The 23,431-nt window shown below is 35.5% G+C and overlaps 3 protein-coding genes across 9 annotated transcripts in view; 2 read left to right on the top strand and 1 right to left on the bottom strand.

The window, feature by feature from the left end:
- Positions 1-1,500, top strand: part of pdgfbb (platelet-derived growth factor beta polypeptide b) — a 29,420-nt gene extending 27,920 nt beyond the window's left edge. For all 4 annotated transcript variants that reach the window (XM_058768930.1, XM_058768931.1, XM_058768932.1 and 1 more), the window contains one exon: positions 296-1,500. The gene's annotated coding sequence lies outside the window, so the exon portion shown is untranslated. The remainder of the gene's footprint in view (positions 1-295) is intronic.
- Positions 1,501-9,441: 7,941 nt separating this feature from the next.
- csf2rb (colony stimulating factor 2 receptor subunit beta) lies at positions 9,442-22,496 on the bottom strand. Of its 4 annotated transcripts, none has more exons than XM_058771404.1 (13): positions 22,357-22,496; positions 20,693-20,825; positions 20,433-20,602; positions 20,184-20,335; positions 14,492-14,639; positions 14,278-14,398; positions 14,031-14,182; positions 13,798-13,925; positions 13,530-13,701; positions 12,640-12,739; positions 12,401-12,467; positions 12,076-12,170; positions 9,442-11,525 (listed from the first exon to the last, which is right to left on the bottom strand). In XM_058771404.1, the coding sequence occupies exons 1-13, from the start codon at positions 22,457-22,459 to the stop codon at positions 11,096-11,098; spliced, it is 1,971 nt and encodes a 656-aa protein (XP_058627387.1). In that variant the 5' UTR covers positions 22,460-22,496; the 3' UTR covers positions 9,442-11,095. The 4 variants fall into 4 exon arrangements, with proteins under 4 accessions (XP_058627387.1, XP_058627386.1, XP_058627385.1 ...); XM_058771403.1 differs by having other exon boundaries at positions 12,076-12,173; XM_058771402.1 differs by having other exon boundaries at positions 12,401-12,470.
- The window catches only part of pvalb6 (parvalbumin 6), a 59,637-nt gene continuing 58,571 nt past the window's right edge, over positions 22,366-23,431 (top strand). Inside the window, exon 1 of the mRNA XM_058771414.1 lies at positions 22,366-22,504. The gene's annotated coding sequence lies outside the window, so the exon portion shown is untranslated. The remainder of the gene's footprint in view (positions 22,505-23,431) is intronic.

Genomic DNA, 23,431 nt, shown 5'->3' on the forward strand with positions numbered 1-23,431 from the left:
ATTAACTAATAGACTAGTTAGAGTTAGGTGGATTACTTGTGTATTATTGTGATGTTTTTATCAGCTGTTTAGACTGTAATTATGACGGCACCCATTCACTCCAGAGGATTCACTGATAAGCAAGTGATACAGTGCTAAATTTCTCTTAATCTGTTCTGATCTTGGATGGCGAATAGATTTTAAGCAAATTTTCATTTTGGGTGAACTATTCTTTCAATATGCAGTATAAATAATCATAATGGTAACCATATTAAATGGAATGTGCTGACTATGTCTTTCTTTCACTCTCTCGCAGATAATCAGATGGATGCAATCTCTCCCATATGAGTTCTTATTTATATAACCAGTGTGTCCTGGGACGTTTTCAGAAAACACCTGCACCCAGGCCATTCTCACCTCTCAAAAACCTCCTAATCTCTTTCTCTGCTCAAAGCCACAAGGACAAAGACAATTCTGACACAGAAGATGTTTGCATGGAGGAAGGTTTCAGGTTCTCTTGCACCTGTTGAAGAGTCCCTGTACTCCTGTTGGCTCTTTGAAAGGACATTCAACTTTCTAGGTTCAGAAGTGGGACTTGGGAATCATGTAAATGCAGAAGTTCAGAACATCAGAAGCATGAAACACCTTTTGAACCCTGGACAGAGGAAGCGTATGTCAGAGGAACCAAGTAAGAGCATGACGCTAGATCAGTATGCAGCGTTAAATAGCCTGTTCAGCACAGAACTGCAAAATGTGGAAAAGAGTGGCTTGAAAAGACCTTGAAAAGATTTCCTATGATCACTCACCTTAAGATACAAACCGGTAGTTGCTCCTGTGCTACATCTTACCTATCATTTTGAATCACCCAAAAAAGCGGTTGCCATTTTGTTGTAAAACTGAGGCTTGGATTTCAAAGATGATAAAAGATTCATTGTTGTTTTTTCCCTGATCCAGTATTATCAAAAAGAAACCTTTGGAAAAGCACACTATCTCCAGGGATGCAATCAAAACATTTTTTGTTGTTGTTTTATGTCATATTTCAAACTATATGTTTTTACCTAAAACAGACAAACACAAAGAATGCTTGAACAACTTTTGTATTTTAATATATTACCAGTCAAAATCACAAAGTACCATTGCTATAAGTTGTTTTCAGTATCATTTGTTATTATTTAAGCGATTCTTAACACTGGAAATTCACACAGGATAAAGCAAGGGAATGCATTTCTGTCTCAATTAATTCCTCATACCTCTAAGAGTGTAAAGGTGCTACATTATAACACAAAGCAGTAAGAGTTTATTCATTAATATTATTTATTCTTTTGTAAATCTGTTCTGTTCACAGCAGGGCCGGTGTTTCTTCATAGTCACAAAGCGCTCACCAGAAGACCAAAATGTGGATTATTTGTAGTATGTTCATGTACAGATGGTCTGTTTTGGATCTATACTAAACGTTGCAGATTGTGCAGAATTTGCACTCTTTTTTTATACATAGAATAAAATTTAAACACTAACCATTAAGGTGTAATTCATGGTCTCATTTTATTTATTTATTAATTTTGTGCAATTTTAATTAGATTTAATATTCTTAGTTTATAAAATTTTTCATAGTTCACCCCAAAATAAAAATTTGCTGAACCTTCCGGCCATCCAAGATGTAGATGAGTTTGTTTCTTCATCAGAACAGATTTGGAGAAATGTATCATTACATCATGCAGTGAATGGGTGCCGTCAGAATCAGAGTCCAAACCGCTGATAAAAACATCACAATAATCCACAAGTAATCCACATGACTCCAGTCCATCAACTGATGACTTGAGAAGTGAAAAGCTGTGTTTTTAAGAAAAAATAAAATAACTAAAATACAAATCCATAATCCAAAATAATGCTTCCTGCTGTGAAAAAGTCAATCCCCTGTTATCCACTCACATAAAAATCTCACAACATATTTATTTAGAATGTTTTTTTTTTGCTTGTAAACAGTGCACTTTTCTGGATTTGTTTTTTTACAAACACAGGTTTTCACTTAAGGTGTTAATTGATTGACATAAGTCATTTGGATTATTGTGATGTTTTTATCAGCTGTTTGGACTCTCATTCTGACGGCACCCATTCACTGCAGAGGATCCAACGGTGAGCAAGTAATGTACATTTCTTCAAATCTGTTCTGATGAAGAAACAATCTCATCTACATCTTGGATGACCTGAGGGAGAACAAGTTTAGTTTTTAGGTGAACTATTCCTTAAATGCTAACCTATTCAGATGCTCACATGGACTTCATCTGTTGTGCTTCCACAGTCTTTCTCCAACTCATTTGGCAGACACCTTTATTCAAAGTGACATACAGTGTGTTTCCTGGGAATCAAACCCTTGAACTTGGGTTGCTAGCACCATGCATACCAGATGAGCTACATAAACACTTGTTTTAAACCCAGTGCATTAATAATGGTTTGTTTTTCCTCTTTTACACTGCCGTCCTGATTAAAACTAGCTTATTCCCAAATCTATTTGCCCAGAAAATGTCACTTCTACACTTACAGTATCTGCCAACAGTTTTTCATTTTGGTCAGTTCATGATTGGATTTGACAGAAGGTTCTGATCCCAGTTCAGCATATTTTACACAATTACTCTACCGTTCAAAAGTTTGGGGTCAGCAAGTTTTTATTATTATTATTATTATTTTTTAATTCAGAAAGGATCTAGCAAATTGATCAAAAGTGACAGTAAAATGTGTTTTATTTGAAATGAATGCTGTTCTTTTAAATATTCTACTCATCAAAAATCCGGAGAAAAAATATCACGGTTTTCACAAAAATAATACTGTTTTCAATATTGATAATAAGAAATGTTTCTTGAGCAACAAATCAGCATATTAGAATGATTTCTGAAGTGACACTGAAGACTGGAGTAATGATGCTTAAAAATACAACTTTGCATCATAGGAATAAATTATGTTTTATTATATATATTCAAATAGAAAACAGTCATTTTAAATTGTACTAGTATTTCCCAAAAAAACTGGTTTTACTGTATTTTTGATCAAATAAATGTAGCCTTGGTGAGAATAAGAGACGTATCTTACAAATCATAAAAATCTTACCGACCCCAAACTTTACACAACTAAGGCCAGGCCTGGTCCCACGGCCCTGCAAATGCTAAAGTGGGACGTCCCAAAAGTCCATTATTCCCTATCACCACATGAAGTTCCACTGGCAGCCGGAGGTCTTTGGTGAGCCTGAAATGGGAGGAAAGTTTATTGCGTTGTTACTCAAGGGAGTCGTGTTGTTTGTATTTGTTTTTGGGAAGGTGACAAATATGTTCCTGGACTAAAGGATCCTGATTAAAATTCCCCTGTTCGCTGAGCATAAAGCAGCCAAGTGCCTCTTTCTCAAGGGCACTGACAGATCTACACTCTTCAGCTGAATTTTCTGGAACCACATTGTGAATCTGACCTTTGACCTCTAGCTACGATAAATAATCCATTGATGTTTGTAGCAGTATATTGTGCTTGACCAACATTTATGCAATGGCAAAAATGGCCTATCATGCAGTTTGTTTTTGTTTGGTCTGTGTGTGAATGGTTGAGAGGGTGCCCTGCTCTGCTGCGGCCCACCCGTACAGATAGACGCACTCCCTCACTTCATATCTGCCTCGCTCCCTTGATAACTGGAATTTATGTGCTGAATTAATGCAATTAATTATGCGGCCCTGCATTCCTGTGGGAGGAGAGGGACAGTGAGAGTCGACAAAATTGGATCTGCTCAGTGCTGGCATTGTGCAGCATGACCTTAGATGAGCTTGACATTTTGATGCACGAAGATTCAACTAAATCCTGGAATAAACTTCACTATACTTTGCAGTTATTCGCTTATTTTAAGTACTGTACCTCACTTAGTATTTTAAATGTTTATGTACTTCACTAAGAATGGATTCCAACCACTGATGCACTGTAGCCTTTTACACAAATGTACCTGTACATATTCTGTAAGTATCTAACATCCAGTAGATTATCAAAATGATCAAAAATAACTGTCTTTTTATACCCTGGAATTTAGAGTTATTTAACTCTATCTAATATTTTATCATCAGCTTACATAAGCTTTATTTTTTAAATGACCAAAAATAATTTTTAGAAGTCTTTAGTAGTTAGTTTTAGTTAGTTAACAATAACAACACTGCTAAAGAATTGTGATATAATTTTTTATTTTTTATTTATTTGCTGTTTTGTTGCCAGTATGACATTCTAAATGTAGGTAAGAAAAGTCTGTAAAATAGGGCCAATGTTAATATTAATACATTTTAATATTAAGTATTGATTTTTCAGAAGTTTTATTTTGAATTTATTTTGAATGACATATTATTATACATTATTTTGTGTTTTAGCGTGTTTTAGGAAATGTCAACTTGTGTTTTGGCAGGAAATGTTCAGTTATTCCACACATTTTTTCTTATCGTGTATGGCATCTACTTTAACCTTCTTAAAGTCAGCTGTGTTCTACTTCTACTGCAAACAATATTGCTATGAATGATAAATTATTTAGTCCATTTATTTTTATTCCTACAGATTCATTCATACATTTTTATTGCTCCAAAAGGAAGATGTATTTTCTCTGAAAGAGCAAAACAATCACTGAAATATTACGTGCTTCAGTATTACTCCAGCAATTATTACTGAAGCCAAAGCAAAGATATTTGCAAATAAAAATCACTCTAATATTTGGCAACCATAAAAGGTCACATAAGAGGATGAGAAAGCATATTCCTCTATGCTAGTGCACTCGTTTTCCTCCAAGCACACTTAAAGGTGCTATAAAATTTGTTATTATTATTACTGCAAAAGCATGATGTACAGGCACTCAGCGTCCATGTTTGCAAGAGTTAAAGCACTAAGAGCAGATAAATCTCACCTATGCTAACAGAGAGAAGAGTTTGCACCCTCCCTCTTCATGATTTAGCCTCCATTAGCCTGCTAGCATAAAACACACATAAACAGACGTGCACAGGTTGTCCACGAACCCACAAATGTGTGTGAAATTCAAAGCACTGATGAAAGGAATTGAAGAAAATAATGCTAACAGCTAAGAAAATTGTGTGTGAAGCAAAACTTATATCAAAACACATACAGTACAAAATATGCACTTATTATTACACACATTATATTTAAATGATAATGACAAATTTCTGTTTGAGCTTTCATATGGTTTCATAAGACTTGAAATATATCTTACCGTCACATGGTGCTTTTTGGAGAAGGATGTCAAAGATTTGTATGATTAAAAACATGAACTAGACTCTAAATTTCAGTGAGAACTGCAACAAATCTCAGGAAACATATTGTTTTTCAATGCAGACAAACTCTCTTTAGTGTTGAGGGTTGAAAAAGCAAACTAGATACTTTGAGATTTAAATGATCACCCTTTTAAACTGGTTTCAGAGAATGTGGATGAAAGACTTCTAAATAAGACATCCCTGCTGAAAAAAACAATAGAACCATCACAGAAAACTCTAATGGTTTACACTACAAATACCATTACAACCATTACAAACCATCAACTTTTAACCATTAAAACCATTAAAACTGGTTTTCTGTAGTGTATTTTGGGACATATTCCATTATGATTTATTGGTTTTAACAAGCCACCAAATAGAAGGTGACCAATTACCAGTAGAGACCCACATTACAGTTTCCATTAAAACCAGTACAAGTCCCATTATAACCAGTAAAACCATTGTAAATTTTGTGATGGTGTCTATTGTTTTTTTGTTTTTTGTTTTTCTCAGCAGGGATTTACAGTCAGACACAGCTCAAACCGTGTAATCAAGCATGCACAAATATTTTCATATACATAAACGCATGAGCACATGCCACAAGGCCTTAAATAAGATAACAGGAAGACGGTGTGTGCTGCCGGTACAGATAAAGATCTGATCTATTGTGTGTGAGCTTGTGTATGGTTTTGGTGTGTGAATAAGTGCGTTCTTCCGCAGATATTTGTGTGTGTGTGTGTGTGAAAGAGAAAGAGAGAGAGAGTGTGTGTACTGTATGTTTATCTCTGTGCATATTTGTGTGACACTGAGCCTCAAATAACCTCCTGCCACAGACCTTCTGAGACTGACGGTATTTGTCTCATATGTTCTCACAGACTGTACAGCTGTTACCCTGATGTGCGTCTCAACTGACATTCTGCTGTCCATCACTTATGATTCAGGTTCTGTGTGATCAGCAAGCACTAATATTGTCACAATGTTACATTCTGGTTGCAAGTATAGTGTATATTGCAGTACAAAGTTTTAAAACAGATGTTATTTGCAATGCATATTTACAATATTATTAGTTAGTTTACCTGAAACATGCATTTTCAACATGCTGCTTTGAAAAAATATGAATTGGGAAAAGTGTTATACAAATATGCGAATTGTGAATATGTCGTTATTTTTATAACGGTAACACTTAGTATAGGGACCAATTCTCACTATTAACTAGTTGCTTATTAGCATGCCTATTAATAACATATTGGCTGTTTATTAGTACTTATAAAGCACATATTCTGCATGACTATATTCTACATCCCTAATCCTACACAATACCTAAACTTAACAACTACCTTACTAACTATTAATAAGCAGCAAAATAGGTGTTTATTGAGGCAAAAGTCATAGTTAACGGTTTGTTAATAGCGAGAATTGGACCTTAAAATAAAGTGTGACCTTTATAACTAATATAAAATGATTTGGAAAGGTTGTGAAAAGACCTACCAGGTTTTCTTATAGTTACCTTAAACTAATCTGTAATGTATTTTTATGACAAAACACACACACAAAACTGCAACATTTGATAATCATTATTTTTAGGCTTTAATGGGATAGTTCACCCAAAAATGAAAATTCTGTCATTAATTACTCCCCCTCATTTCATTCCAACATTTGTGGTTCAATTGTAATTTTATGAAGCTACGACATACTTTTGTGCACAAAGAAAACAAAAAGAATGATGTTATTTAGCAATTCTTCTCCTTGAATTGTTGAATAAAGTTGTTATTTTTGTTCTCTTTGCGCAATAATGCAGTTTTCCACATTCAATGTTCTAGGAGCCTGTTGATTGATTTAATAAATAGGCATTTTATCTATTGATTAGAATAAGAATACTGAGTTTTCATTTGTTAGTATTTCTTTTTATCCAAATGTTGAATGTCTGTTCACTTTAGGGACACAAGTCAGCAAGCCTTGGGACACATGGGAATGACTCTGAGAAAGCATATAGATATAAACTGTAAACTACTAAAGATAAACTGAAACTTTTTTATAAAACATCCCACCAAGTTTCTCTCTCTACTCACTGGAAGTACAGTCATTTCTTCTTCTTTACACATAGTGACACACACTTTCGGGTGAGAGTTTGGTTCTGACTCACTGGTTGACATCAGTCCCACTAGTGAATGGGTCTTCCATGAGCAGACCACTAAAGGTCAGAGGTCAGCTCAGAGGGCAGGGTTACTGAGCTAAACAGATTATATGAAAATTGAGTTTTTATAGAAAGCTGTTGGACAATAGGCCTGCTGATTATGTATGAGTGTGTGTTAGGATTACAAACAGAGAGGCAATATTTTTTTTCCCTTGGTGTCTGAGGTTGGATCCCAAGTTGTTGCTTTAGATAAAATCATATTCAGTGTTTTTAAAAGCGAAATGTGCCTCACTATTGTCCCTTTAAACTAAATACTTACCAGAACAGTTTAACTTCATCATAACCTTTGACCTCGTCACTTTCTTAGAGAGTCCTGTCCTGAGCACACACGCACAGACACTCACAATGCAACAGCAGTCATTATGTGCAGCCAACATGTTTTGCACAAATGAATCATTAGCTCTGAAATTTTTTGTGAACAGGAAATGAAAGTTCTGCTTTTGTGTGATATGAAGATATCACATATATGTAAATAGGTCTGACTGGCTATGCTGCAAGGAGCGAATTTTCTTCTCATCATCATGCAAAGGTGTAGTTTAGTGGGCTGCTTTGGTGCTTTTATGTATCCAAGGTTCTCAGTGCGAGTTGTCATAGTTTTGTAAATTTCTATAGCGATGAATGAAAACTAACTTTTATTCCCCTTTTGCAAAAGCAGTGAAAGCTTTTCTATGATTTTCCAAAAGAGGCAAAGATATCAAGAAATTGCAAGTTTTCGCTTCAACTACGAATAAAGCAGAATAAAAGTCATGCTGATTTGATTAAATTTATGCATTTTAAAATGAATGAAGTTGGATTGTAAAAGGAAACCCAAATTTTTTGGGTCAAAACTGTGAGAAAGGCAATAATATTTTATGCAGCATGCGGGACATTTGAGTAGAGCATTCTAGGAAAAGTGAAAAATTTTGTTAAAGGGTTGTGGTATCCCAGAATGCATTGCAGCATGAATACATTATGTGGTTACAGTTGTATGATTTTTTTGAAGATAGTCTCCCTGCTTTATTGTAAGTGTAATACAAGGATGCATGTAATAAGAAATCGTGTGTTGATAATTTAATATTTGTATGAATATATCTGTATGATCTGACCAGAATGTATCGACTCAATAAGACATTTTGAATTTAATGAATGAACAAATTTAATTGGATAGGTACTTGGGCTAATTTAGTAATTTTTGTTTTCATAATGAATTCCCATGCTTCCATCTCTGTTATTTCATACTTTTAAAGACTTTATTATTATTTAAAAACATGAGAAACAGTATTTGCAAAGAATAATATTGACTGGGGTTTCTCTTGTTTTACTTTTAACATCCTCCAGGCCTAAAAAAAAAATTGATTGTTTTGTATTTCATGTAGCTTTTATAAACCACTGAATGTATTTGAAGCTCTATTATTGCAGTACTCCTATGGAGACCCCACGATTGCATAATGGTCTCGTATGGCCATAGTTTCCAAACACCTTGAAGGCTTTCCTGTTTATTTACAACAAAGCAAAGAGGACATGTTGTCCACCGAGAACTCCACCTCTCCCTTCATGCCTCTGTATCTCTCTCTTGGTTTTGCTCTTCTCATTCGTTCTTGAACAATGGATCTTAAAGTCTTTGTGTGGAATGTATCTGCTTTCAGGAGCACGATCAGAATTTAGCAGGAATGTTTGTGGAAAAGCAATAACTGTGCATCCTGTCGTCACAGTCAAGGCCGTATTGGTGAGGAGGAAATATGAAATTAACTGTTAGAAACTCTTCAGTGACTCGTGTTGGTATAATTAAAACATATTCACACACACACTCTGTCTCACACACACAAGGCCGACATGAGTTGCCGAGTGAAGTAGATTAGTCTGCGATAAATCACATCTGCTCTGTGTGAAACCGATGATACAGACATACTCCATAAACTCCAGCATGCCAAAAAACACACGTGTGAAACACTGAGAGATGGAGATAAACACACATAAACAGACATTAAAATTACGTGTGTATGGAAGAAGAGTACAAGCTTCAGCTAAATCTTTATTACCCTAGCAATCACACCAGCGTAAGAAAATAAACACTTTAATACTTTTTCCTAAACTAGAGACAGCTATAAGCTGCTTCTTTTTTTTCGGGTGTGCCAGCTCATGATCAACCTGAAACTGTTTTTTGCCTCAGCACATAAATAGTTTTAATGTTTTCCACACAACAGCAATTCGCAATGTAGCCTAAGTCAAAAAAAGATTTCCAAACTTTAATTTTAAATGTCTTAAAAAGTATAAAGTTTGCAAAAATCCAAAACAGCACCACAAAAGCGCCCCATTCACTAAAAAGTAAATTTGCTCCTGTTCAACCGCACTCTCACTTGAGACCACGTGCAGTATGATATTAGTGTGAATCAAACAACACCATTCTCAAAAGCAGTGTAAACACAGCAAACTATTTTTGTATTAGCCTATAGTACACACAACCTCTGTAAGTTTAATTAACTTGTTCATTCCCAAAATATTTCAAACGTTTGTAGACTAGTTTTTGTAGTCGTTTTTTTTTCCTAATGCAGTTTAAAACTGCCTTTACAAACTACTTTACATAGGCCTATGTGATTTATTTATTTATTTGTTTTGCTTTTTTGTGGATTCAATCGGTTTTTGAAACTCACTGATGGAATGTGATTTCTGCGTGAAAACGTTCCTAAGCAGATTTTGCTCACAAATACCTGCGTACCCAGTTAGTGAATGAGGCTGCCAGTGTCTGCCAAGCTGAATTAAGTGCAAAAACTGTGAAGAAGCAAGGACATTCAATGCAGTAAGTATGTGAGGCGCTGTGGAAAAACATTCATTTTCGACTAATGCATTGTTTACGGTGGTCGAGAGAGCTCAACGCGCTGCAAACAGAAAAAAAACACTTGCAAATTAAGAAAACAACTTCACCTATTTGACAACACACGTGCTACAAATGCTCACAACACAACCAAATAAAGAAACGCACTGCAAATAATAATAATAAAAAACACCTGCAAATTAAGAAAACAACTTCATCAATTTGACAACACACGCGCTGCAAATGCTCACGACGCAACCAAATAAAGAAACGCGCTGCAATTATTTGGTTGTGTTGTTGTGAGCATTTGCTGTGCCAGTGCGTTTCTTTATTTGTTTGCGTTGTGAGCATTTGTGTCATCTGCTGTCAAACTGATGAAGATGTTTTCTTGATTTGCTGGTGCTTCTTCTATTTGCGTGTGTTTTCTGAAGTTGCAGCACGTTGAGCTCTCTCGGCCACCGTAGTTGTTTGCTTTCCACGGTTTGCACTGAGGAAAGAAAAAATAAATTCTTACATTCATTTAAAGCAACACTGCCATCTGTTGGTGAGACTGTCACAGTACAACAGCTTCAACACAGTAAGTCCTACTGAAGCTCCAATGTGTCTTTCACCCCCTTTCATTATGAGCATGTGAAACATTCATCCGACATTCATCAGACATTGCTTATAACGTGACAGTTTATATAAAGCAACATATCTGAACTACATTCACTGTGCTCCATTCATTGTGCTTAGTCCTGGACATCCATCTCTGGCTTCCCCTCTGTAGGCCCTTCTTTTTTTAAACCAAACTATCAGTCATTGAGTCTTTGATCGTTATGTTCCAGAATGTGTGATCGTCACGTATCCTCTCAGCTCTGACTAGGCCGTGACGACACATGGCATCGTGAAGTAGCCGGATGGATGAGGGAGGACCATACAACCCTGATCTGGGCTGGGGGTGTATGCAGGGGGTTCATCTGAAGGGTTATCGGTTGGGCTGTTGACAGGGTCGGTGTTTTGAGTTGCTGGCATGGAGGTGGGAGGAGTTACAACGCAGCCTCCATTTTCTGGAGCAAAACTCTCAGACTTTCTCAACACGCACTTGTGATTTCTGTCCATACAGCCGTCAGGTAATTTGTCCTGGGTGCAGGATTCCTCGCAGCACAGAATATAAGGCCCGCTGAAGTTCAAGCCTGATTTGTCTTTGCACATGCTGTCCCCCACATAGGCGTGCAAGTGGTTTGATCCACCTGACCCTGCTATTTTAACAGCATCTTCACTGTGTGACAAAAGCGGCTCCCAAGAGACACTGCAATAAAGTTAAGCGTAAAAGAAAAATATTCTCAGACATAGAGATTTAAGAGACACACGCATGAAACTGAACTCACTTCCATAATGTGACTTACAATAAGTTTGAGGGTTTGAAAAGAAAAGAGGCATTAGGCGACACGTTTCATTTCCTTTTTAGAGAAGTGTTGCTATTATTAACTAAAACTAAAAGCAAAACTAAAACTATTATACACTGCTTTTCAGTAATAGTGCTGAAATATAAATACAATCTAAATAAGATATTATATATATATAAAATATTTTAATAACACATTCAGTTGAAGCACTGAAAGTACTAAAACTAAAGCTGAAATAAAATAGTTAAACATAAATAATTTGAATAAAAATTCAAACCACATAAATCACACAAAGATTAAAAAACTGAAAATATAAAAATAAAAGCTAATCTGAAATATTGATATTTGATATAGCCTATTATATTTATATATTATATTATATTTGATATATTCATTTTGATATTTATACTCGTATTTTTATTGCAAAATGTTGTAATTTGATTCAGCGCTTACCTGCTTTTGCAGAGACTGACATTGTCTGCAGCCAGTAGTACACAGATGGAGGTTGTCTCTTTCTCGCTCTGGAGATTTGGCCATCCACCGGGAGTCTTCTAAAAGAGAGAAAGATGTAATACATATAACTAGGTGTGATTTGGAAGAGTGGATTAGGCCCTACTAGTTATAAAACTTATACCAAAAAGGCATATTTGCCATCATTTTAGCTTTTGTGTACCAGACACAGTACCTTTTGACAAATGTATTGAAATAAAAACAAATTGAAAACACTATATCAGTTATATTGTGCATCAAACTGCAGATTCAGTTAGTAAAGACTCACCTTCATCATCCCCTCCAGCACTTTGCTCTTAATGGGTGATGGTATCGATCCTTTCCAAATCTTGATCCTTCTATTATAGAATTACACGCATGAATAAACAAGCACAAACAAAAAGCGTTAAACATGAACGAACATTCCTGTACCAATACCAGTGTAATGAGATGAGATTGATTTCCAAAATGTATGCCATTTTGGATGGATGCATAAATGCATGAATGTGAATGTATAGTGGGTTTCACCTGTTTAAGACTGGTAGTCCGCTGTACAAGGTGACGAAAAAAAGCACGGCCACAAACACAGCAGACAAAATGTAGATTACAGGGATGATGGGCGATGAAACTACAAACACACACACACACACACAAAAAGAGTTTTTCTTATGCATCACGTGCATCACGTTCTGTCCTGTGTGTATCAACTTCGTTTGTCCTAAGCATAAATAATTTTACAAAGATATTTCCAGATCTTTTCTTTTTCTCCCATCTTTGTTATTTTAGAAGAAGCTCATGAAGAATTATGTACACATGAAATTGATTACTTTGTTGCAAAAAAGACAGAAGGGCATGCAATCACAGGACACAGTAGGACATGTTTTTTCATTTTAAATTTCTAGCATTTTATATTTCTAGTTCTGAAATACTGTTAACACACTCTGTAAATATTCTGTATATTGGAATGAATGAATGAATGAATACTTTACAATATTCCATTTGTTAACATCAGTGAACTGCATTAGTTACCATGAACTAACAATGAAAAATACCTCTTATACATTTATTAATATAAGTTAATGTTCATAATACATTATTAAAATCAAAAGTGGTATCTGTTAATATTATTTAATGGCCTTGAGCTAACATGAAATAACAATAAATAATTGTATTTTTATTAACTAACATTAACAAAGATGTAATACATTTTACACACTTTAAACACTTTATTTTAAGTTTCACAAAATAAACAATGGATTATTTAAAACACCATTTTAAATGTGAGATTAATGTTCCAAAGCACATCTCAATTGTGAACTGGGCATTGAAAAATTATCCAAATTTCTCTCAAATTAAATTAAATATCAACATTAAAATAGGATATGATCAGAAGCGCACATCTGAAATTAAGGCGTTACCTGGCTTAATAGTGAACACCGCTGGATGCGACCATTCTGATGGCTCAACAACATAAATAACATCAGGTTTAGGCAGCAATCTGATCTGGGCCTGGTATTCAGAAGGATCTAGATCCATAACTGAAGTGTTAAAATTGCTCTCCTCTCCAGAAAGGGCACAAATTTCTGATGTCTACAAAGAGAAAGTGAAATCATGCATGTGATCAGTCACAGCTACAATGAATCATTTAGTAAACGCAACACAGATGCTGAAAGATAACTAACGCACCTCATTGGACGAGATTTTTAGCTCGATGGAGAACTTAATATCTATGGCAACAACTGGTTTAGACCAGTTCAGTATGAAAACGCCATTGCTTTCCTTCACATGGATCTGGTCAGGTTGTGAAAGTTTAACTTCAAGAAAAGAAGAATGAACGTTAGTGCTTTTCCTAAACTCCAGATGGCAGCGCTGGCATGCACGACTCTGCTAAAAATAACATTAAAAAACAAAAAACTCACTGTGTTTTGAAGTACTGAACTCCCTAGAGTAGTACACTGGTCTCAGCTCCACTGTTAACAGGTAAGGGTCAGTGGTATTTACAGAACACATGAACTCGGAAAGCTCAACGTCTCTCGACTTCAGCTCAGGACCTTCACAACAAATGGAGGGACTGAGGGAGAGAAAGAGCTGTCAGTGTACAGCATGTGACATCACGCTTTAGATCAGTTTTTAGTCGCATGAGTTTGTGATGAATGGAGAACTCACCTATCACTATGACTGCACCAGAGATGATAAGACATAAACTGATAATGTTCGGTCTTCATTTGCCAGGTACACGTCACACTCGTTTCTCCTGCTATCACGCACTGTAGGTTAAAGACTCCATCTGCGAGAGGTCATGAACTTCAGGTATTTGCAGTGTAAAAAGGGCATTCTTGTCTATTTTAGACTATTAGCAAAATATAAGCAAAATTAATACCATTGTGAGTCTTCCAGGACACCAGGGGGCTCCAGTCACTCCAGAGTCCCACGGGACCTCGCGCCCTCACTCTGGCTTGATAATGGTAACCAGACAACAGTGACTCCTTGTCAATCATATACTCAGAAGCATTGATGTTATCCACAATCTGTTCCAGTAAAAGAGAATGAGAAAACAGATTCTTTCACAAACAAAAGAAGTGTGGCCGAAATCATATACTCTCTGAGTACTTCTCTTGACCAAGTGATTACTTAGCAACTGTTAAACAATATAATTATGCTCTAGGACTGTATATAGTATAAATGTAATCCGGGCTGCATTCTACTTTGCTTTTAGACTCACACTCGCAAACTTCCCTACACACTTCCCCTTAGGGGAATCCCCACTGCCATTTTAAAGTGTGAACTTTATATGGACAGATCCTCAAACTTTATATGAACAGATCCTCAAACTTTATATGGACAGATTCTCAAACTTTATATGGACAGGTCCTCAGGGCCCTCGATTTCAACCGAGGGAGCGAATCTACTTCATATGTACACTTCAGACAGCTCCATATAGCACAATGCGACACAATTGTGATGGCACTGCAGATCGCATTGGATTTACTCCCACCTCAAACAGGTCTATAATGCATGTTTTTTTATGTATACGTATGTATACATGCCTATATACATATAAAATGCTGCATCAAACAGGTTACAAAAAAATTATAATACAAAAGTAAATAATCAACTAAATAGCTGATTCCAAGTAATCAAGGGCTCAGGATGTTTCATTCTGGGGGGATGGAGTGCAAAAAAATCAATAATTAAACAACACTGCGTCGTTAGCGTTGGTATTGTATCAGACACTTGCACATAACATTATATGAAAATCAAGCTCAAATGGAGTTAATAATGTTTTGACCAGAGAATGACGGAGATGGAGTGTTTTGTCTGTCATTAGAACGGCTGTAACTGTTATCTGAAGCAGCAAGTGCATTGCATTATATGCTTTCATCAACTTTTACAGGTTATATAACTTTGATTGTAGCTATATGGGCGCTTAGTTTTTTCTTGTTGTTTAATACACTTGGCCAAAATCTCAAATTAAGCGCTTATGCACAGGATATTTAAAACGTAGCTACACAAGTATATAGACGGCAAATAACTAATTCTTCTCCACTCTTCAAACACACAACAACATTATCCTTTACTGACATAGTGTTTGAGTAAAGAAAACGCTGTACTATTCAAACATCAATTATTTATTTACCCTTGCATTACGAAAAAGCGGAGATCTGTCTCCAGGCTGTGCGCGGTGAGTCAATCTGAATGGAGGCGGGGTGAAGTTACGAGGTCTCGCTGAGAGCTCGATGATCCAATGGCGTTACGAAGTTTTACTGACAAGTTATTTTAGTGCTTATCATTGGTTTACTATTTTTAAAACTCTCTGATTTAAAATAATAAAAACGAATTATAATCGACTCAAGTTTGGATAATTTTTCACAGCACCTGACTGGGCTAGAGTATGGCAACTGCCATACTCTGCCATACGGAAACGCCGCCCCTGGTTGCATGGCACCCATGCAACATAATCACTGAAATACATCCGAGTCGGAGGGAAACTAGCTAGGGAAGGGCCTAAAAAACTAAATGGAACGCAGTCTGGCCTGTCCCAACACCCACATTTTCGATCTTTGCACTTGACCACTTGTCTACTTACATGACTTGCAGTATTTCCTATATTTGGCCCAAGTGTTCAAGTGGGACCGCAAGCCTGTGTAGAACTATTGATTATTCGATGGGAAACACTTACAACATAGTGTAAAAATGCAAGTTTGTACAGAGCTTTATTTACACATTTTGTGTTTATTTACTGTGTTACTTTAAAATAAACGTTTTCTGTTTCTGTTCAATAGACCATATGAACGACACAATTTAATTGTGATGCTTCTTATTAAGTGATAAAAACATTTTTTTTCTTTCTTTTTTCTTTTATGAATACTATGAATTCAGACACACTTTACAAAAGGTTTTTCGCGTACTGTATAGTAGGGATGTATGCGATTTCGGATGCAGCCCTTGTTTATGAGAGTCATTGAATCATTCATTTAAAACACTGATTCATTCACGAACAAAATCTGTTGACTGCCAACATGAGCGAGTCATTGAATCACTCACTCAACCGATTCGTTCAAAACACTGATTCACTCAAGAAGTAACTAAACGCCGCTCCGTGTTGTCAATATTTCCTCAAAAGTGTAAGTTACTACTCAATATTAACCTCTTGTTTATTGAACTGTTGTGTAAAAAACAATTTCACATTTGCAGACATGCCATCAATGTTACTTTTAGTCAATTCATGATTTGCGTGCATAAATATTACAAGAAGGTAGTCACTTGAATATGTCCGAGGCTTCCGGTATCATCGCTTCAAGATATTTCAGTTTACAGAAACAGTCTGTTATTCTCCTTGACACTGCAAACTAGTAATTGTTTTCCAATTCGTGTAATTTAGTATCGTAATTTTGTATCATAATGCATCCAAAGTATCAGAAAATAACTTCCGCGTTACAAAATAATAAGATGGATATCAGTAACGAGTAGCATCTGCCTGCAAAACCGGAGGCTGCATTTTCATTCCTGAAATCGCAGTCCTAGGACCGCATTTCTAGGACCTTTGGTTTTTAGTGACAACGCCACCTACCGAATTAGAGGACCAGCGAAGATGGATGACAGTCAGAGTGTGAGTATCAAATTTGAATACATTTTTATTTGTTTAACATTAAAAACAGTTGTGAGGCATTTCATTTGAAAGTTAACGTAGCCGAAGTGATCGTGATTTGCTAAATAGTCTTGAATGCATAGCCATCATATTTTAGCCTCTAATGCTGTAAAATGAATTGTTAGCATGATAAGCCTGTGTTGAATTACTGGCTGCACAATAAACTGTAGCACGTTCGTTGTGAAAGCTTGTTAATTGCTCATTGTTTTTTCCATTTTAATTGTTAAAATAATCTTAATGTTTTAACTGTCACGTGCTCACAGTCAGCCTGTTTAACGTTACCCCACAATACATGTTATGAGTACGTCTCTTCATTTTGACATGGTTTTATAATGTTGTTTGAGACATATGACATTTTAATAGTCAGACATAACAGAGAGGCCATCATAATAATTGACTGTTAAAATACCACGTGTTAGATTGTGTAATTTACTGTGTACTGTACTCTATATGAAGTGCTTTCAAGTATAAATAAATTGGTCAAGTATTGGAATTGTTTCTACACAATGTCCAATGTATCCTTTTTTTAAGCGTTAACAGTATTTCTTTTAACCTAGCAGTGATTATGTTCTCCATTTACTATTTCAGTGAAGTGGAAGAATTGAATAGGGTTATAGAGAAACAACTGAGAAAAGAGGGGAGAGCATCCAGGTGGTAGGTAGTGCTGCTGCATCACAACGTGTGCTTTAAATATTTAAAGTCATGTCAATAATATGTTATTTCTATTCAGATTTCTGGCATCTCTCTCTATTATTTGTTTTTCTCAGGTCAGATGGGCTTTATTGACATGAATGTTTCAAGAACCTTTGTTCCCACAACATCAAAATAAATGTTTTCCAAATCTTTTAACAGTATGCAATAATAGTATTATGAACATTAATTGGTATGAAGATTGATATCATTATTTTTGGATCGTATATGTGTGTGCGCTCTGTGGAAACTAAGATCTTTTAAATATGAAATTTAAAATTAGATGGTAGAACATGTTCCTTATTTCATTCACTTCTCTCTCTTTCTCTCTCTTAGGAGTCAGTGAAGACGTCGTCCATGAAGTTCTTTCTATGTGGTTCACGTCATGAACAAAAGTTCAACTGTTGTAATATATTATTTTATAAAATATACACAATCTTAAATCTACCCCCAGAGTCATCCTTGTTTCTTCCCTCTGTACTTGAAAATGTGGTTGATCTAGTGACTGAAAAGACTATACCGTGATTCCTTGTTTATTTTACATGAGTTATTATATTATGCTACTTAGACCCAATGATTACTCAACATTCCTAGGAACCAGGTTTAATTGCAATAAAGAAAATAGTATTTGGGTGTAATAAAAAATTCTAATGTAGTTAAAACTGGGTGGAAATACTGCTTCAGTGGCACTTTTTTCAGTCCTCCAAAACTAGGGTCCTGGAAATGCGGTCCTGGGACTGCGGTTCTCCGGCTCGGTAGGTGGCGCTGTCACAAAAAACTAGGGTCCTAGAAGTGCGGTCCTACAACTGCAATATCGGTATTGCAGACCGATAATATTGTCAGTAACACACGGAGCATGCACGTGCAAGCATGCATTAATCATCGTAAACAAACGATGCTCTGCCAACCTGTCGCCTATATAAATACATAACACGCTCAGAATTTACCTATGTAAATATATCCAAATCTTGACAGTGGATCTGTCTCCAGTTTCAGAACGCTAGTATCAGTCTTTCATGTGGAGGCTTTATCTTAGGTGGGAATCGTGTGAAGTCTGAGGTTATGGTGTGTCATTACAATGGCAGATTGTGGTGTTTGATATTACAGTGAAACAGCTGTTTCTGCACTTACATTGTTCTAGACAGGATATCCACAAGATATCCTATCAGATCATATTTGAGGGTGTCAGAACTTTAATGCCATTCAGGCTTGGAGTCTATTGGCATTTTACTCATTTAAATCAATTGTTTCATTACAAATTTAAATATATTCAGTACACTGTCTTTCAAAAGTTTGTTTAGAGTCGGCAAGATTCTGAATGTTTGGTGGAATTCTGATTTGGTGGAATATTTGTATAATTTGTTTCAGGATTCTTTAATGAATTAATGTGTGGGTGTGTGTATGTATAATTGTACTTTTTCTATATTAATATTATTTAGAAAATATATATATTAATCAGCACAATTTTAGTGAAACCTTTAACTGAATTAAAGGTTGTTAAATTATCTAAACCTAAAGGCAGAGGCGGACAGTAGTGAAGTATTTTTACTCTGCTGTAAAAGTACTTTTCAAGTGTCAGTACATGATCAGAGTGTTTTTCTTTAGAAAACTTTACTTCACAACATTCCAAAGCATAATATTGTACTTTTTACTGCACCACGTTTCATATTAAATATAATTTAATACTTACATTAGAAAAGTATTGCTTTCTTACTTTTACTCAAGTAAAAATAATTCAAAGATTTACTCAAGTAAAAAAAAAAATCTTTAATGTTCTTAAGTATTAAAGGTAAAACAATCAACAACTTTTATTTTTGAAATGTAGTGCAGTAAAAATGAAGACATTATGCTTTGGAATGAAGTAAAGTTTTCCAAAGAAAAACACTAAATTTACTTGAGTAAAGTACAAATACTTCACTACTGTCCGCCTCTGCCTAAAGGTCATTGCACAGCACACTCAGTCCGAAATTTTTGCATGTTAAAAAATAAATACAACCCCACGTTTACACACTGCCTCTACTTTCGTCCGTCATAAAAAAATTAAGTCAGGTTCGATTTTCTGCGTTTTTTTTTTTTTAAGGGTGCATATTAGTACCTTAAGTATATAAGTATATAAGCATTTTGGGTAGATAAAGCACAATGACTGCTATTATATTTTCTGACAGTGTACTCTGTGTGTGTGTGTGTGTGTGTGTGTGTGTGTGTGTGTGTGTGTGTGTGTGTTTGTACTCACAGTCCAGTCATGCATGTTTCTGCGATACTGAAGCTGGTACACAAGAGTTCCTGTGATATTTGAGGATACAGAATACGGGCTTCTCCAGGACAGCAGACGACCTCCACCATCAGGCTCCCTCTCTGTCAAATCAACTGGGGCCCTAACTTTTCCTGAAATCACACACACACACACGCAGAACGGTGAAAGGCTTTTCCATCGCAGAGATGCTTTAGAAGGTAAATGCACATGCACAAAACACACACTCACCATGCTGAGCAACTCTGAGAGTTGTGGATCTGTGCACACAGGGTACTTTGAAGTATAGAATGTGACTTGTATGTAAGCTAAACCTCTCAGAGTTATAGCGGCACACGTGAGAGATCTTCCCATTGGATAAGAGCACACCGGATGCATTTGAGACGCAATGTGTTTCTTCACTACAGAGAGGGAGAGAGAGGAAAAAACGTTTTTTTCCCTGTTGTAGAATTTCTTTCATTGTGTGTTTGTTTGTTTCTTTTTTCACCTACTCTATACTTTCGTCATAGTAGTACAATTCATGTGTGTTTTTCTGTGGATGAACTTGTGGATCGACCTCCCATGTGCACTGTGCATAGCTCATGTAGTCATTGTGGCACCGCAATGAATCCAGCACTGCAGATTCTGAAACAAGAGTTCAAAGGTCAGTATTAAGTGTAATGACATCTGTTCATGTCTGAGATGCACAGATTTGATAGACATTGCAACATAAGAGTCACTAAATTGCCACTGCATCCCAAAAACATTATTTATTTATTTTTTGCTTTCACACAGATAATGCTTAAAACAGGCTTAATTAGTTTAGTAGTACAGGCTTAAATAGTGGCACAGATCAGGCTTATTATAGTTAACTAATACTGAAATTAAAATTAAAACCATAAAAAACACATTTTTGTTTCTTGAAATAAAATAAATGTTAACTGAAATAAATTAAGATATATATTTATTTTATTTCAGCTGGTTGCCAGGGTAACATTTTTCATTTTAATTTAGTTTATTGTGATGATGTACTAAAATAACTACAACTAAAATGAAATAAAATAAATAAAAATGAATAAAAGCTATATAGACATAAAAAAAGAAAAACAACTAAAAATGACAAAAACATAACAAAATGACTTAAACGGAAAATATAAAAATAAAAACTGATTCAAAATATTAATACAAATTATAATAGTATCTCAATGATGCTAAAAAACACTTCACAGATATTCTTTTTTTTCAGGTAAGATACTTATAAAATGTCCATAAATGTTTATCAACATCAACTTGAGTTTTTTTATTTGCAATTTATATGACTACGAAATGTATATTTTAGGTAACTGTCTTAAAAATGTTTTTCACTATTTTAGTATTTTAGATAGTTTTGCAGTGTAATTCATTTTCCTTTATTTTTTGTTATTTTTAAAAATAAATAAACTTAACAATTTAAATTCAACTTTAAACATTAAGTTACAAAAAGAATAGAAGTTATTATTTTTAGGTCTTGTTTAGTGTGTGATATCACAGCTTCCCAAAAGTATTTCAAGTTAACCATTGCTCATTAAAATTTGCAATGCATTAATACGTGAAATGGCATATCATATATATGCAATATACACCTGCACACACACACACACACACACACACACACACACACAAAAACCCTGATGAATGATGATTTGTCCTACAGTTTTTTTCTTTTTCAAAGCTGTCTTTTAAGCCCCCCCCCAGATGTGTGGCCACAGGCAGGAAATTCCAGTGACTTACTAGACTGACAAAGCTCAGGGTGATGTAAGTTTTGGATTGCTAAACTTAAAGGGATTTTTTTTCATTATTATTATTATTAGATTCTGCAAAGCTCTCAAGATTAGTTAGAAGTGAACTTCTAAAATCAGATCTTCAGAGCTGCTTTATACTGACCAATCAAAGCCACATCCTGAATTACAAGTATCTGCAAAGGAAAATCTCTATTGACGTTTATTTCAGTCCAAGATAAGGATTTATTTTGGCTGGGTAATAAAATTTATATGTATGAGTTCAGAACGGAGGCCCCAAGAAGATTAGAGAACACACTGATAAGGGTCTATCAGGTGGACACAGGCCTGAACTAAACAGGTTGTATAAAAAAGAATCGAATGCAATAATATCTGAGAGTGTTATCTTTCTCTCTCACCTTTCCCAGGCTTGACTTCATGATGAGGACAGTTTTCATCACTGGTGTCCCCCCTGACCAGCAGAGCGAATCCAACCAGATGCAGAATCCGTGTGGAGAACATTGTAGCTGAGATCCGAGATCAGAGGCCCAGCGCTTTTTACAGCAGGTGATTCTTCTGGTTACTTTCAAGATATCTGAATATTTAGAAACCAGTACTGATGGTTAGAACCACTCAGTTTAAAGGCACAGTTCACCCAAAAATGAAAATTCTGTCATCATTTACTCAACCTCATGTTATTTGGGCAACTTCTGAAGAATGTTGACCTTACTGACTTTTAAAAGATGATGAGCTGTTCTTCAAACTAGATTATTATGGGTTCCACAGAAGGAAAAAAGTGATACAGTATTGAAACAACAAATGAGGGCGTGTTGTCAGAGTTTTATTTTTAGGTGAACTATTACTTTCAGAACAAATGCAACACAAGACATGCTGTTATAAAAGCAAACACAAACACATAGGTCTAAAAAAACACACCACAGATATGTTTCTGAGAATTCTCATTGGTTTCAAGCACAAAACATACTTCCTTTTTCCTCTCACACGTTTATGCTAACAAAAACACATAGACCTACATTTTTCCCCTCATTAAAAAAACATTTGTCACTGAAACCTGAAAGCCTTTGCATGATACAAACTTTAAAGATGAAGCGTGCCTCAAGTAAGTTTTGTGCCACCAAACAAAATTGTAAAAATAATGACAGTTTTCTAGCAAGTTTCCTGAGCGCTCCTCTTGTCTACCATTGGTCCGACAAACAGATTGTTTCGCCTCAACCTCATATCATTGGTTGCATCTAGAGTAAGAAGTGATTTAACATTACACACTTCACTTTAAAACTATTAGTTATTTTAAAAGTGTCACAAAGCATCTAAAAAACAAGAAACGTTGCGTATATTATATTGCTTACTGTTTGTGACAAAAGCATGGTGATCTCCAAAATCCATCTTTCAATGAAGAATTCAAAATCCATCTTTCAATGAAGAATTCAAAATCCATCTTTTAATGAATGGAGCACTTCCAAGAACAGGTGAACA

Source organism: Onychostoma macrolepis, chromosome 03 (assembly GCF_012432095.1).
Source record: "Onychostoma macrolepis isolate SWU-2019 chromosome 03, ASM1243209v1, whole genome shotgun sequence".
NCBI classification, from domain to species: Eukaryota; Metazoa; Chordata; class Actinopteri; order Cypriniformes; family Cyprinidae; genus Onychostoma; species Onychostoma macrolepis.

Coding starts and splice junctions, on each gene's coding strand:
- csf2rb (XM_058771401.1), bottom strand. CDS start 22,459: ATGTTCTCCACACGGATTCTGCATCTGGTTGGATTCGCTCTGCTGGTC. Junction 20,603..20,692: donor TACTATGACGAAAGTATAGA/GTAGGTGAAAAA, acceptor CCCTCTCTGTAG/TGAAGAAACACATTGCGTCT. Junction 12,471..12,639: donor GGACTACCAGTCTTAAACAG/GTGAAACCCACT, acceptor ATTCTATAATAG/AAGGATCAAGATTTGGAAAG.